Below are 15,799 nucleotides of genomic sequence, written 5' to 3'. Positions count from 1 at the left end.
CACACTAAACATGTGTGAAACCTCAGTGTGAAGATGTAGGCAGAAATGTTTACTTTGTAATTCCTTTCATAAACGTGACTCAAAAAGCCGATACCTGATATGTGTATGAGTTTATTATGTGTCCAATAATTTGGGGATAATGTAAAATAGGAATATATGATTTAAAGGAATAGTTCACCCAAAAATGAAAATTCTCTCATAATTTACTCGCCCTCATGCCAAAAGTAGTATATAGTAAAAACCCTTTGAAATTGCACTCAACTAAATGTGTGTGTGTGTGGGGGGTTTACATGCTGTGAGCATGTAAAACTGTAATTCCTTCAACTGCAGAGCAAAGCAGAGAAACCACACACACACACACACACACACGGGCTCTCATTGCATATTTGTCTTTGTGTGTGTGTGTGTTAGTGTGTATGTAAACAGTGTTTATTCCAGTAGTCATTAAGTCATTGACCCCTGTTACTGTTTCACTGGCCAGCTTTCAGTCTGAGATGTATGTATGTCTCTCTCTCTCTCTCTCTCTCTCTCTCTCTCTCTCTCTCTCTCTCTCTCTGTTCCTTCCTTAATCTCTGTATTACACGCCTCACCCTGTCTATCCCTCCCCTTTCTCTCTCTCTCTCTCTCTCTCTCTCTCTCTCTCTCTCGCTCTCTCGCTCTCTCTCTCTGGCATTGGCTCAGATCCGCAGAGGTTTATTCAGTCAGTCGAGTTTCGTTCCTGCTTCGCGTGCTCCTGCGCGCTCGCATCTCTGCATCCTCCGCTGGTGTATGTATGTGTGTGTGTGTGTGTGCGCGCGCGCGTGCATGTTTGTTGACTGTAGGCTGGTATGCACAGACGTGAAGGAGGCTGCCCCGCGACACCACGCTGTTTGGACGCGTCCTCTCTGGATCTCTGAGCGCTACTCTGAACAAGTGAGTCTGCTTTCAGGATGTCAACATGTAATGAGGAGTTTAAGTGTGTGTGTTGGTGCAAACACGCATGCAAGTGTGTTAAATTATGCTGCGCTGAATTCTCTGTCAGCCAAAGTCAAATGACTCAAACTTACAGGTGGGAAGGAGTTGATACTGAGGATGTGTTTGTGAAGGTGAGCAGTGTAGGAAATATGCGTTTGTTTCAGTTTGTGAAGATGAATGTGCAGAGTCAGATGCGCTGTCTTTGAAGAGCAAACAGTGTGTGTGTGTGTGTGTGTGTGTGTGTGTGTGTGTGCGCGCGCGTGCGCGTGTGCGTGCGCGCGCGCGCGCATAGCTATAGTTTGGGGACACCATTGCCCCCAGACATGAGGTTACCTGACAATTTTATCAAAATGTTGGGGGGACAATAAACATAACAATTCTCAAGAGCAATTTTTGAAGTGGACACCAAGGGTTTTTTTGGTTGTTGCCCCGTTTGCATTTGTATTATTTTATGTCTTAAACAATTATTTTAAGAATATATTATTTACAATACACATATTTTAATTATATTTTAGGGGGGGACAACCCTCAGAATTGTATTATACACACACACACACATATATATATATATATATGTGTGTGTGTGTGTGTGTGTGTGTGTGTGTGTGTGTGTGTAATACAATTTTAACATTTAATACATTTTAATATATATTAATTTACAGATTTGGGATAGATGTCGTTTTCATGCATCGATAATCATTGGGAATTTTGTTTTATTATCGATCTTTATCTGGATTGTTTCTGATGTATTTTCAATATATTTTCATACATATTTCTCAACAAACCTTTGGTAAAGTGTGAGCAGCAGGTTAACTTAAAGGGTGACGCACACCGGGCGACATGACACATTATTAAATTCAAAACAATAATTTTCTATGAAGGTATGAGCATCTATGAGCTACGATTCTAGAGGCTGCTCAAAAGTTTGCAGCGCCGCGGATAGCAGCTGATCGTGATCAACTGACATAGATTATTTACTCTAGCCATCACTGGATGATATTTTCTGTATATGTATTTTTCATAAAGCATACATGATGTATTCTTAGTTACAACTTGCCTTTTTGTGGTTTAACAGCCTTAAATTAAACCTATTCAAGGGTACATACAGAGTAATTGCATAATAAATGTCACCATTTCTAATCATTCAATTTTGCACAGTTATACCAGATTTTATAAACTAACCAGCAAACACATCAACCCTACTACCGGTACGTTTATTCTTGAAGTACAAAAACCTTCGTAACTTCAGTGTGTATGGTGACTAGATTCACAACTTTGGACTGCCGCCTGCACCGCATCGACGCATCCTTCAGCATTAAATGATATATCACCCCCTTGTGGTCTCCCAAAGCTATAACGACAGACTACATTAAACAGAAGGACAACTGACAGTGAATTGAAAACACACAAATTAAATTAAATGTTGGCAAATGTTAACATATCAATGCCTCAAAAATATATTGAGGAAAATATGGTGCCGAGCATTAATCGATGCATTGATATTTTATGATATTCCTATTAATTCATATTTAAATATATTTATCTACAAATTGTATTGGTTTTATATTTCTATATATTTATGAAATATATATATACACCGTATATTATAAACAAAATTAAGATTGTTTGGGTCAGTCAATAGTAATTAGATCCGTGTGTGTGTGTGTGTGTGTGTGTGTGTGTGTGTGTGTGTGTGTGTGTGTGTGTTATAGTTTTGGCACATATTTGACAGAACCTCAATTGGAAAAACGATTCATAATGAAAATACTGTTTTTTTTAACTATTATTAATGTAAATATGAAAAAAAATAAATAAATAAGATGTAGGGTTGGGTAAGGGTGTGTCTATAATAATAATTATTATTATTTTAATTGTGTAAAGTCCCAGGTAAAACCTCATTTAGATTGCTAAGTAAAAAGTGTGTGTTCAATGCGTGTGCTGGCGCAGGCTTTGAACACACACTTCATTTGGTGACAAGTGGGAGGGCACAATATGAAGTTTGAGAGCAGAGAGAGAGAGAGAGAGAGAGAGAGAGAGAGCGAGAGCGAGAGAGCGAGCGAGAGAGAGAGCTAGCTAAAGTGATTATTATTCATTATGAATATCAGGACCACCTCACTGAGCTCGTCTCATTTATCTCTCTCTCTTGTCTCTTCGTTCGCTGATCTTCAGAATCCTAAACTTACCTTAAACATTAATATTATTCTTTTATTCTGCCTTTCAATCATTGGCATTTATAGGAATTGCAAATCAACTTTAATCATGTTTTTATAGCGAGAGACGATTTTTGCAGATTGTTTTCAATAAACTAACGCACTTTTGGTGAAGATAAGGGGCTACGTTTACTATTTGTGTTTGTATGCATTTGTTTGTGACCATACATGTTTAATATTTTTGTGGAACAAAGGGTGCATGTGAGCTAATACCTTTAAAAAAAGCAAAACAAGACTAGACAAAAGTCAGATATTTGCTATGTTTCTAGTATAAATAGCTTGAAAATCCAGTATTATTATTATAATTTTTTGACTGTGTATAATTTAGTTGTGCAATCTTTATTGTGTATATGTGTGTGTGGTTGTGTTATCTTGCAAACACAGCAGGGAAGATGATAAATTAGCAAGAGAGCGCTGAGGAAGGAAGTGTTGGTGTAGAGGTCAGTGCAGAGGATGCCCTTTAAATGCAGAAATTCCCTCCAACTGTTGGAAATTTACAAGAGAAAGAATTGCTGTAGCATGTGACTCATCCTGAGACTGAGACAATTTCTGAGGTGATGTCTGCTGCTCATGAGTCTGCCTGAGGAGCTTCAGGACAAAAACAAGGAGGAAGAAAGGAAGAAAATAATGCACAAAAATAAATAAATTAATAGCTGCAAGTGGTTTGCTATCAAGGTTTCACACCTTTTGTGAAACATGGTCATGGCGAATCCACTATGCAGAGTATTTGTAGAGTGCACATGTGTATATATAGAGCGTTTTCAGTGGATGTAGAGCTCTTGTATGTGTTTATAAGGAGTTTGCACATGTAAGGAATATAACAATTCCAGTTCCTTACAGGAATCGTTCACCCCAAAAATCTCTCGTCATTTACTCGCCACCTCATGTCCATTCCCGATGCCTTCCTTTCTTCTGCTGAACACAAATGAAGATTTTTAGATTAATATCTCAGCCCTGTAGGTCCTAATGCAACTGAATGGTGGCCTGATCATTGAAGCTTTAAGAAGCACATAACAGCAGCATAAAAGTATCCGTAAAGACTCCAGTGGTAAAATCCATGTTTCCTGAAGTGATATGATAGGTGTAGGTGAGAAACAGATCAATATTTAAGTACTTTTTTACTTTAAATTCTCCTCCTTGCCCAGCAGGTGGCGATATGCAGGAGAAATGTAAATCACCAAAAAAGATGAATGTGAAAGTGAAAGTGAAAGTGGAGATTTATTGTAAAAAAAAATCTGTTAAATATTGATCCGTTTCTCATCCACACCTATCATATCACATATCAATGTTGCACATCAAGCTTGTGATACTTCAACAGTTCTTATTTATGTCAACTTTTGCTCTGTAGATTCAATGAACCAGTTTATTATGTACATTTTTGGGGAATTGGACAATACCGGAAGTGTATTATGTTTCGCACTAGATTTAAAAGCTCCGGCCTGTAAGAGTAATTCGTACGGGAATCAAAATACACTAGTAGTGTTGTGTGTTTCACGCTGTGGATTCAGTAGAGGGTAGAGCTGCTGCTGTATTGCACTGCAGGAAACACTGTTTGAGTATTTTACTACAGAAATTTGCATTTATAGGAACCATTAACGGAACTGAAAGTCATGAAAATCAAATGCATCTCAACTATGTAGAGCGTACTTGTAGAGTAGCCCAGTATATAATTTTAGCGTATATGTAGTGCTTGTAAAATAAAATGCTGAGTGCTTGTTGAGGATATATACAGCATTTGTAGAGTAGCCTAAACAGTATTTATTGAGTATATGTACTAATTATTTAAATTAAGCATCCAGCTATTTTTCTCCGTCATTTTCAGTTCTTGAAATTGGCCTGTAATCTTTTCAGCACATGCAAAAGATCAATAAATCACTACCCGTGCTATGTTTAACCTCCCAAACAACTGATAGTGACCTTCATATTGAGATCAATTTAAGATGATGATGCAAAGCAACTCCTGCTCAAAACACTAGATCGTGTTTTCAATCACCCTGCGCTGCTGTCAGAGTCAAACTGTACAAAATATTCCAAGATATTTCATCATGTGAAGCACAACTGTGAGACAGATATCCTGCATTACAGATGTTTGGACAAGAGCCGTGAGCATGGTGTTCAGAGTAAATATTTAAAAATGCAAACACGCAAATCAGAGAAACATTCGACGGGAGCATTATGTGCTGCCCATGTTTGGTTTCCAAGGATTTTAATGTGATGGAATATAGTGGTGATTTATAGAGAAACAGGACAACAGAGTTGTTAGAAACTAGAGGTGACTAGAGGTTCGAAACGTGAGAATAATCTTGTTTTCAAATGGGTTATGTATTATTCACCTCTGTTTAACACGTTTGACCATTTTTAAACCCATTCTGCAGATTTGCTCTTAAAATCAGTGGAGACAATGTGAAAAAAGTCAGCAGATTCTGTCTGGGCCTGAAGCGCAGACACTTCACAGTGAAGAACACAGCACTTTAATTAATTTTTGGAGAAAATGTCGAGGGATTCCTCTCTGAGTGTGTGCATGAGTGAGTGTGTGTTTGTTTTAATTACTAATTGAAGCTGCATAGAGGGCTTTATGTCCTTGGTTTGACCGGTTCTCTCAACGGAAGAGCTACTTTATGAATAACACTTACAGTCTACATTTCTACATCTCTTCTTCAAAGTCTTATTGTGTTGTGTTAAACCAGCCTAAGCTGGTATGTTGGTGTTAGCTGGTCTCCCGGCCTGGTGAGTTTACTGGTTTTTTTAGAGTTTTGGGCACTTTTCAGTTGGTCAGTTTGGGAGACCACATTACACCAGCTAATACTAAGCAAAACATCTTAATTAACACCTTGACAATCTACTAGCACGCCCTAGCAACTGTTTAGCATTGCCCTAGCAACCTTCCAAACACTGTATAGAAACCAATTAGTAATGCCCTGACAACCATTGAGGACCCTAGCATCCAATAACAACACCCTAGTAACCATCTAGAACACTCTGGCAACTGATTAAAACCACCCTGTCAACTATCCTGAGCACTGTAGCAACTTATTATCAATACTCAAGCAACCACCCAGAAAAACATGGCAACACCCTGGAAACCATCCAGAGTACACTAGCTTCTGATAGCAACACACAAACAAACATCCAGAATGCACTAGCAACCATCAAGCATGTCCTAGCAACCTATTAGCAATTCCCTGGCAACCATCTAGAACACCCTAGCAACCGATTATCCGTGCCCTGGCAACAACACAGAGCACCTTATCAACTGATTAGCACCACCCTATTAACCATACAGAATGCCCTAGCAACCATTCAAAACACACTAACATCCAATTAGTAACACCCAGGCAACCACACCATAGCAACTCATTGGCAATATCCTAGCAACTATCCAGAACACCCTGGAAACTGATTAGCAGAGCCCTAGCAACCATCCAGATCCCCCTAGCAATTGATGACCAACACCTTGACAACTACCTAAATTACCCTAGCCTCTAAAAGCAACACCATAGCAACCATTCAGAACTCCCTAGCAACTGATTAGCAATGCCTATGCAACCATCCAGAACAACCTAGCAACCAATTAGCAGTGCCCTGGAAACCATTCAGAGTACCTTAGCAACTGATTAACAATGTCTTGGCAACCGTCCAGAACACCCTGACAACTGATTACCATAGCACTAGTAACCACCAAGAACACCCTGGCAACAAATTAGCAGAGTCCTAGCAACCACCCAGAAAACTCTGGCAACTAATTACAGTGCACTTAAAACCATTCAGAGTACTTAAGCAACAGACTAGCAAAACCCTGGCAAAACACCCTAGCAACCGATTAGCAATTCCCTAGCAACCATCCAGAATACCCTAGCAACCGGTTAGCAATACCCTGGAAACCATCCAAAATACCCTGGCAACCAATTATCAGTGTTCTAGCAACCATCAAGAACACCATAGCAAACGATTAGCAACGCAATAGCAACCAATCTTAACACCATGGCAACTGAATAACATAGAGCAACCATTCAAAGCACCCTGGCAACCAATTAGCTACGCCCTGGCAACCACTTAGAGCACGCTAGCAAATGCTCTGAAACCCTTAGCAACCACCTAGCAACCATCCCTAACACCTCAGCAACTGCAAAATATTTGTCTGAGTGTATGGCTTGTGTAAACTTCAAGCTCTGTAAACTCTTTTAAACTTTCAGCCAAGGCATTGTCAAGCCAACATCAAAGTTTGTCTTGGTGAACTCTTTTTCTAGTTCTCTGACGTCACTCTCTCTCCCTTTCTCTCTCTCATCCTTTTCCTTTCTCAGTCTTCCTTTTCTGTTTCAAGTGCTCGGTGTGTTTATGTCTGTGAATGTGTGTGTGTGTTTATCGATGGCCCTGGCTGGATCTTTTCTATGACTTTATGCATGCTCACTCCAACCCATGAATTCATGCATAAACACACACACACATAAATGCGTTTCCAGGCTGCCAGAAGCAGGTGATTGCCGTGTGTGCTGGGAATGAGAATATTCCCTTTCCAAGTATCCACCGTTAACATCATCACATCATTTCCACAGTATTTTAGACGGGTACATACTGAGAGCGTAAGAGACTGAAAGAGCATCAAGGTTTCTGAGGTCACATTAAGTTGTGCAAAATATTGGTGAACCTACCATTTTTTTCAATCACTGGTCATACAGTAAGTTCACAGAGACTCTGAGTTTTATCGTTATACTACCGTATATATGTATAATTTGAGGTAAATGTGGTTGTTTCAACCATGATAATTCAACTTTTTATATATATTTTCTGTATATTTATTTATTTATTAAAGTATATATATATATATATATATATTACACACACTGCCGGCCAAAAGTTTGGAATAATGTACAGATTTTGCTCTTATGGGAAGAAATTGGTACTTTTAGTCACCAAAGTGGCATTCAACTGATCACAATGTATAATAAGGACATTAATAACTTGACCTTTCACCCCACACTTCCTGTAGCACTTGACCTTTCACCCCACACTTCCTGTAGCACTTGACCTTTCACCCCACACTTCCTGTAGCACTTGCCATAGATGTGACTGTCCTGTCGGGCACTTCTCACACACCTTACAGTCTAACTGATCCCACAAAAGCTCAATGGGGTTCAGATCCGTAACACTCTTTTCCAATTATCTGTTGTCCAATGTCTGTGTTTCTTTGCCCACTCTAAACTTTTCTTTTTGTTTTTCTATTTCAAAAGTGTCTTTTTCTTTGCAGTTCTTCCCAGAAGTCCTCCTGAGTCTTCTCTTTACTGTTGTGCATGAAACTGGTGTTGAGCGGGTAGAATTCAATGAAGCTGTCAGCGGAGGACATGTGAGGCGTCTATTTCTCAAACTAGAGACTCTGATGTACTCATCCTCTTGTTTAGTTGCACATCTGGTCTTCCACATCTCTTTCTGTCCTTGTTAGAGACAGTTGTGCTTTATCTTTGAAGACTGTAGTGACACCTTTGTATGAAATCTGCAGTTTTTTGGCAATTTCAAGCATTGTACAACCTTCATTCCTCAAAACAATGATTGATTGATGAGTTTCTAAAGAAAGTTTCTTTTAAGCCATTTTTGATCTAATATTGACCTTAAGACATGCCAGTCTATTGCATAATGTGGCAACTCAAAAACAAACACAAAGACAACATTAAGCTTCATTTAATGAACCAAATATCTTTCAGCTGTGTTTGATATAATGGCAAGTGATTTTCTAGTGTCAAATGATCAATTTATCATGATTACTCGAGGATAAGGTGTTGGAGTGATGCTGCTGTCTAGATTTGATCTAAAATGACTTTTTTTAAATAGTGATGATGTTGTTTTATACATCAGTAATGTCCTGAATATACATTGTGATCAGTTTAATGCCACTTTGGTGAATTAAAGTACAAATATCCTTCCGCAACAGCAAAATCTGAACATTATTCCAAACTTTTGGCCGCCAGTGTTTATATAATATTATTAATCTTGTTTTAGAGAATTCCCCAAACAATTTCTGTGTGTGTATCGTTGGTGACAATTTTTTTTCTGTTTATCTGTTGAACTATCAAAATCATCCTGTATTTGTAATTTCTTCTTTATCTAATTAAAACGCTAGATTTGTCAATATTTTTAAAACACATTTAGAACACTGTAAAGCGGTTAATGGGCAAGGAGGTGGCGAGAACCGGCTTGGCAATATACATAATAGTTTTAATATAAAACTGAACAAAAACACACAAACATAAACAGACAGAGCAGCTGCATGTCAATTCTCTCTCTCTCTCTCGGACTGTCGTCACCGGCCGCCTTTATCCCTCGCGCGCCCCCATCAGGCTGAATGGGGACCGGGCGTGAGTTGTTCCGGCCCGGCCCCGCCCTCCTCCGCTCTACAAGCACGTTGTATTTTTGTGAGAAAATGGAAAGTATAATTTCATAAATCTGATAAAAGTATTTCTCAATTCTAAGATTTCTTTATCATCAGTTTTACTCAATCCTTCCATGTTCATAATAATAAGTAGCTGCATGTCACTAAAAGAGTTTCTTGTGAGGGTTTTTGGCATGTCAAATGTTGTTGGATTCACTTGAATGAGTTTGGCCCCTCTAAGTTGAAATTACATGATCATTTAGAAAAGCTCATTTCAAACATGTGGTTCAACTCCATGATTAAATCAAGTTCAGCTCATTTTTCTTTATTTTAAATTTGTTTGTTCACTACATAATTCCCATACTTCCATTTGTGTGCTTTGACATATCTGATCTTATTATTTGATTATGTTAAAACATTTTAATAATAACAACAAATGAGTAGGTGTATTCAAACTTTTGACTGGTAGAGTGTGTGATAGCCTAGGCCTGTGCCACTTATTACAAAGTTCTTATTCTGCTGTTGAAAATAATCAAGACCACGTCATTTTGTAATTCGCAATTTGCATGGCAATGCTTACTGTCGAGCCCTGTTCAACAATTTATTCTTGCAGATCATAAACTTAACTGGAATGAAGCAAATGCTATTCTTAAAGTTGTAGTACAGGTTAGACACGCTGACACCCTTAAACATTGATGACTTGGGTGTGTTGGATACACTCAGGATGCATTTTCCACCACATGTGTGTTTGGTAAGAGGATTGTACAGTAGGAAGGAGTAATTTCTAGATGTTGTTGTTTTTTCATAATCGGGTTCTTTCTTCTGTTTTCCCTCTACAGAGCAGTTTTTTGGGAAGCACCTGCTTCTCTCTGGCCGATCTCCTCCAGTCCAAAGACCAACAGCTCTCTCTCAACCTGAGGTATGTTGACATGCATTCTGGATTTATAGTGATGCACCGAACAAACCCTGGCAGTAATCGAAAATCCTAAACATTTTAAAACCAAAAATAATAATAATTTTGATTTGGGCTTGTTTGGAACAGCTTTAGGAATATATATTGTAATATTTGTCATTGTTTGTAATACAGTTGGCATTGTTACTGTAATATCTTGATTTACATTTACTGTATATTAGGTCCAATTAAACCTGTATCATTTCACGTGCACATTGCTAAAAGATTCTGTTATTGGATTTTAAATTACGTTTTTTTATCACAGGTATACATTTTATAATGGCATCTTCGGGTGACATTTTTCAGTGGTTGAAATTTCGGTGGATCCCTAATATTATATAATTCTCTGCCAAACCTTCCAGTGCGGTAGACTACTGACTGCATATAGGCCGTGCTGTCTTTTGCGAGTCTAAACTTAATTTCTCATGCTTTTTGTACACGCTTTGAACTCTCTGGAGGTACACAGATGATGTCAGTCTCAAACAGCTGATCAAACATGCCTGGGAATACTGGAAGTTTAGCATAAAGCAGCCCATCTGTTCTTGTATTTGTTAAATATTTAGTGGTCGCACAGAGATATCTGACGGCCCTATTAAAGCATGAGTTGTGTTTTCACTGGACGCTAGCTTGCACTCAGTTTTGAAGCACATAAACACTAGTTGAGAAGGTACAAGATGAGCAATTGCTTGCCTGCACTTATTTGAATATCTTTTTATAAACTAAAACTACACTATGTACCTGTAGTCTCTCTAGCAGGTTAATAAATAAAACTGCACACGTTTTGCAGAAGAACAGTGTTTTGGTAATGAAGTATAAGTTGCACTTCGGGGCACCGGTGTACACATGAGTACAGGACATCTTATCAGAGCGAATGGACAAATAAATAATGAAAGAAAGGAAAGGATGGATATCCGAAAACATGTCATCTGAGCAGATAAGTGTCATATCTTATGCTGTTGTTTTGACTTGTTGGAAACATTGATGTTCTGTAATAAATGAAGTTACAAACGTCATTTTAGGCTGAGTCGACCTAGGGGAGGCCTGGGACCGGTTCAGATAATCGTCACTGGTGTTGGCCATGAGCGGGAATCGAACTCGGGTCGCCAGGTTCTTAGCGCTAACCGCTACACACACACACACACACACACACACACACACACACACACACACACACACACACACACACACACACACACACACACACACACACACACACACACACACACACACACACACACACACACACACACACACACACACACACACACACACACACACACACACACACACACACACACACACACACACACACACACACACACACACCATATAAATAAAATATCTTACCTGTAATATAATAAAAAAGCCATATTTGGGTCGCTTTTAAATGCTTTTAAAAGTTGTCGCCACCTCTGAAAATTCAAGCCGATGTTGATTCGGGCTTTATTACGATCTCAGTCACTTACAGTTTTTGCTTGTAGACTTTGCTTTGTTTGGGGTGTCTTTGTTTTTACAAAGTGATTCCCCGGATGTTTGCCATTTTGAATGATCCATTGTCAATTTTTCTCATTTGTTGTGACTTTCAAACTTTCAGCTACTCCTACACATGCACTACAATAGCCGGAGCTTATTTCCTCTGTGTACGGATATGACGTGACACGCACGGGCGAATGACGTATGCATGCAATTTCCCACGAAATGTGTCCCGACAGCTCTAAAATATAAATCATTATTATAGGTTTATCAAAGTGTATTTGGGTTAAGTACAGACATGGTTTGTAAGATGGATTTTTGTTATTGCTGTTATTATTAACAAATATAAAGTTACATAGTGTAGCTTTAAAATATTTGTTTTTAATAATTAGACAACTCATTAGTAGTTTAATATTGTATCATTGTTACTGATTTAATAACATCATTTGTGGTCACTGAACAGCACTGAGATGAATCAGAATGATAAAAGCTCTTCCTTGCTATTATAGACCTGTTTTTTTGTCTTGCAATGCTTCATGAGATGAATACAGTCAAGATAGTTTGTAGACCCTTTGTATCTTTCTTGCGATTTTCAAATACATTTTGCTTTGACTCAGATGTTGCAGTGTTTTGATTCAATTTGAAGCTGGTTTGTTTGGTTCAAGACCTAAAACTCTACATTAATTTTGAAATATGGAGAAAATGAATGAGGAAAGTAACTGCAGAACCAATGCCGATGGGAAAACGTATGTGCGGTCACTGTTGTGTGTCTAAATGTGTGAGATTCAGCCTTCTGATTCAGAGTCTGTATGCTAAAGGAGCTTTTTAAACATGATTATTTCTGCAGTTGAAGATTTATTTTCAAATCAACGAATTGAACGATTAATTGTTTATCTAAATAATCATTAGTTGCAGCATGTAAATGCACTCACTATCACTGTGTATCTAAAATGAATACAATGTCATTTTTTGTATTAGTTCGTTTATGCATGATGAAAAACTTTAGTTTGGTGTTTCCGAACATTCGTTGTAGTTTTCGTTAATAACAACACCAAATTTTTCTCCGAGTTTTTAGATGTACTGCACTGTGTTTCAGAAATTGTCGTCTTTCCTGCTGTCCTCACATCGCAGGTCACCATTTCATTTCTAGCTTATCTCTTTCCTCTCTGTGTGTCATGACACATTTGGTTATTTATAGATCCTTATCCAAGCAGACTTAAATGCAAAGAGAGAACGCAATAAACGACCAGTCTGCAGTGGAGATCTTTGAATGCAATCACTTTACAGTCACCGTATTGATTTGGGCAAGTTTATTGGTCTGTTCTCTTTGAGATGTTCCGCATCTATGGTAAGTGAAATCCTTTGGTTGAACTATAGAAACATAAACAGGCGGGGAACAATTAGACAAAATATTGCGTCTGTGCATTTAGACCTTGCTGTGTAAATGCATTCAATATATTAGCAGGTTGGTTTTGTGCTCAATTAAATTTCCTTTGAAGATCGGATAAGATGCTACTCTAAGATAGGGTGGCCAGACGTCCCGTTTTTCCCGGGTACAGTCCCGTATTCAAGCACTTTTCTAGTGTACCGACTTATTCTCAGTTTTCTCAGTCACGTGAGTTTTCTAATCAAAGGTGATCAAGGTGACCAAGGAAACGGCTTGTAAAACCAATAAAATCACACCCTATTATTTGAAGTACATGATTGGATTAAACTATCCAGACACAATCCCCTATCAATAAACGTCCAGTTAGTGAACTGATTGAAGAGTCCGTTTGAAAGAGCACACGGATGAAATTGCGGCAGGAAAAATGTCAAGGAAGCGTGCATGCACATTTAATGAGGCTCTTCAAAAAGAATTGAAATTTCTAAAAAAATGGAGTCAGAGACGGAGCCTAGTATAGTGAGGTGTGAGAATTGTGGTGCTCGCTTTTCCATCGGCCATGGAGGCCGCACCGACGTGTTCATACAAAAAAGCATGTGGATGCTGCTAAAAGTAAGTGTGCCACACCAAGTGTTCACGATTGGTTGGTGAAAGTTAGTGTGCACGCAAGTGAAGGATCATTCTGTTGTGCACGGCCATAGCTTTGCACATTCACGACCTGAGAAAAGTCTTGCAGGCCAGGCTGGAGGAATCATTCATACCCTCTGACATTAAACAGCATTTGGATGCCCTGGTTGAAGCTGGTGACATGCGAGCAGATTAATTCTTTTGTGCAGTGAGAAACTTTTATTCAGCATCAGTGGATTACACCTCCAATATTGGAGCCGCTGCTCATTGGAGAACACAGAGAAACTTAAGTGGGCCCTACTGAGAGACATCCCAAAGTGGAAAGACATTCAGAGCAGCCTCGAACACTTCCACTCCAGAATCCACGCTCTCAGTTTGAGTGATGAAACCACGCTCTTTGAGTGGACTTGCGCGAAAAACATTGTCACTCGTCGCATCACTGAGTGGATCATGAACAAGACGACTGTGTCTGAGAGATGGACAGATGTTCACCGTGAGCTGGAGAGCAAGACCATCACCTTTGGAGTCTTAGCCAAGGTCGTGGAGTTGGTTATGTGCATGTCTGGAACGTCTGCATCTGTGGAGCGTGTGTTCTCTTTAATGAACCTCGACTAAGTGTAACAGTCATGAAGGCAATTCTTTTCATACATCTTAATTTTGGACTGGACTGCTCTGCATTTTACGATAAACTACAAGGTGACAACAGTTACAGATGCACCCTCTACTTCGCATTGATCTGCGCCTAGGTAAGGATACTTCAATTACATTTTGCTGGGAGGGGGCTGTCCTGTTAAGCAAAAGAGAGTCTTTTAGCATTAATGTAACGTCACAATCTATAAAGCGAATAGCTAGCGTGCTTATATTTTGCTGTCGACATGCCCAGTGATAGATAAACTGCGAAGGAAATTATCTGATCGTATCCTACGATGCTTCGCTCATCCTATACAACCCTGTTCTTTCTGTTCTCGTTTGGGAGATGAATAGCTACTGTTATCTCCCGCCTTATTAGCACTTAACCAATTATTAACTCGTCTGTGAATGGCTTTGTTCCCACAATCGTCTGTCTCTTTGGTTTTGACGTGTTCCAGAAAGCAACTACGCATCTTTGGAAGTTCAGTTCATTAGAGAATATCAGATTCCTGCATTCCAGTACTTGCAAACATCTGGAATTTTCCATTTGCTTTTGTGGTCTTTGTGGACATCTCAAGACCACATAAACACAGCCCTGGCCTTTGAATTGGTTTAGGGTCTTAGACAAGATGATAATATATTTGCAAACTCTGCTGTCATGACCTATAAGGGGAATGGTGGTGGTGATAATTACTGTGGTTTGCAAACTTACCACACATCACCTCAGCGCATTCATTGTTATTTCTATAACAGTGTTTCTCTTTCGTCCGCCTGCAATAACCGTTTGCATTTTAAAGATGATAACATGGGTGTAAAATAGACATTGGATTTGTTATATGCCATGCTCAGTACAATATGATTGCTTTGCAAACACTGACTGCCAGATTGGACTCTAACTTGGTGAATTGTAAACCTTTATAGACACCCATCAAGCAGCAATTTCTCAACCTGGTCTCGTATAGTCATGTTGCTATAAGTGCATTTTTGCAAATGATTATTTCGTGAATTGTACGTATCATGGGAGTTTCCTGGTGAAATAAACACTAGAAGCGCAACGACATCAATGACTTTTATTCCCTTTCACACAAATTATAAGTAAAACAGCAGATTATTGGTTTATAAACACTTGTTTTTTGCGCTGTTCCTCATACAATGCTAACTCATGACATCATCATCAAGTGCACGATCAAATTGCGCGGTTACTCAAC

The 15,799-nt window shown here is 38.9% G+C and overlaps 1 protein-coding gene across 2 annotated transcripts in view; it reads left to right on the top strand.

Annotated features, from left to right (window-relative positions):
* The first annotated feature begins 717 nt into the window (after positions 1 to 717).
* LOC127652169 (type II inositol 3,4-bisphosphate 4-phosphatase-like) overlaps positions 718 to 15,799 on the top strand; it is a 115,045-nt gene continuing 99,963 nt past the window's right edge. For both annotated transcript variants that reach the window (XM_052138231.1, XM_052138230.1), the window contains exons 1-2: positions 718 to 912; positions 10,365 to 10,444. In XM_052138231.1, the coding sequence (XP_051994191.1) occupies positions 769 to 912; positions 10,365 to 10,444 (224 nt within the window). In that variant the 5' untranslated portion in view covers positions 718 to 768. The remainder of the gene's footprint in view (positions 913 to 10,364; positions 10,445 to 15,799) is intronic.

This window comes from Xyrauchen texanus, chromosome 11 (assembly GCF_025860055.1).
Source record: "Xyrauchen texanus isolate HMW12.3.18 chromosome 11, RBS_HiC_50CHRs, whole genome shotgun sequence".
Taxonomy (NCBI): domain Eukaryota; kingdom Metazoa; phylum Chordata; class Actinopteri; order Cypriniformes; family Catostomidae; genus Xyrauchen; species Xyrauchen texanus.
Note: the sequence above shows the minus strand (reverse complement) of the source record. Positions and strands in the feature narration are given on the sequence as shown.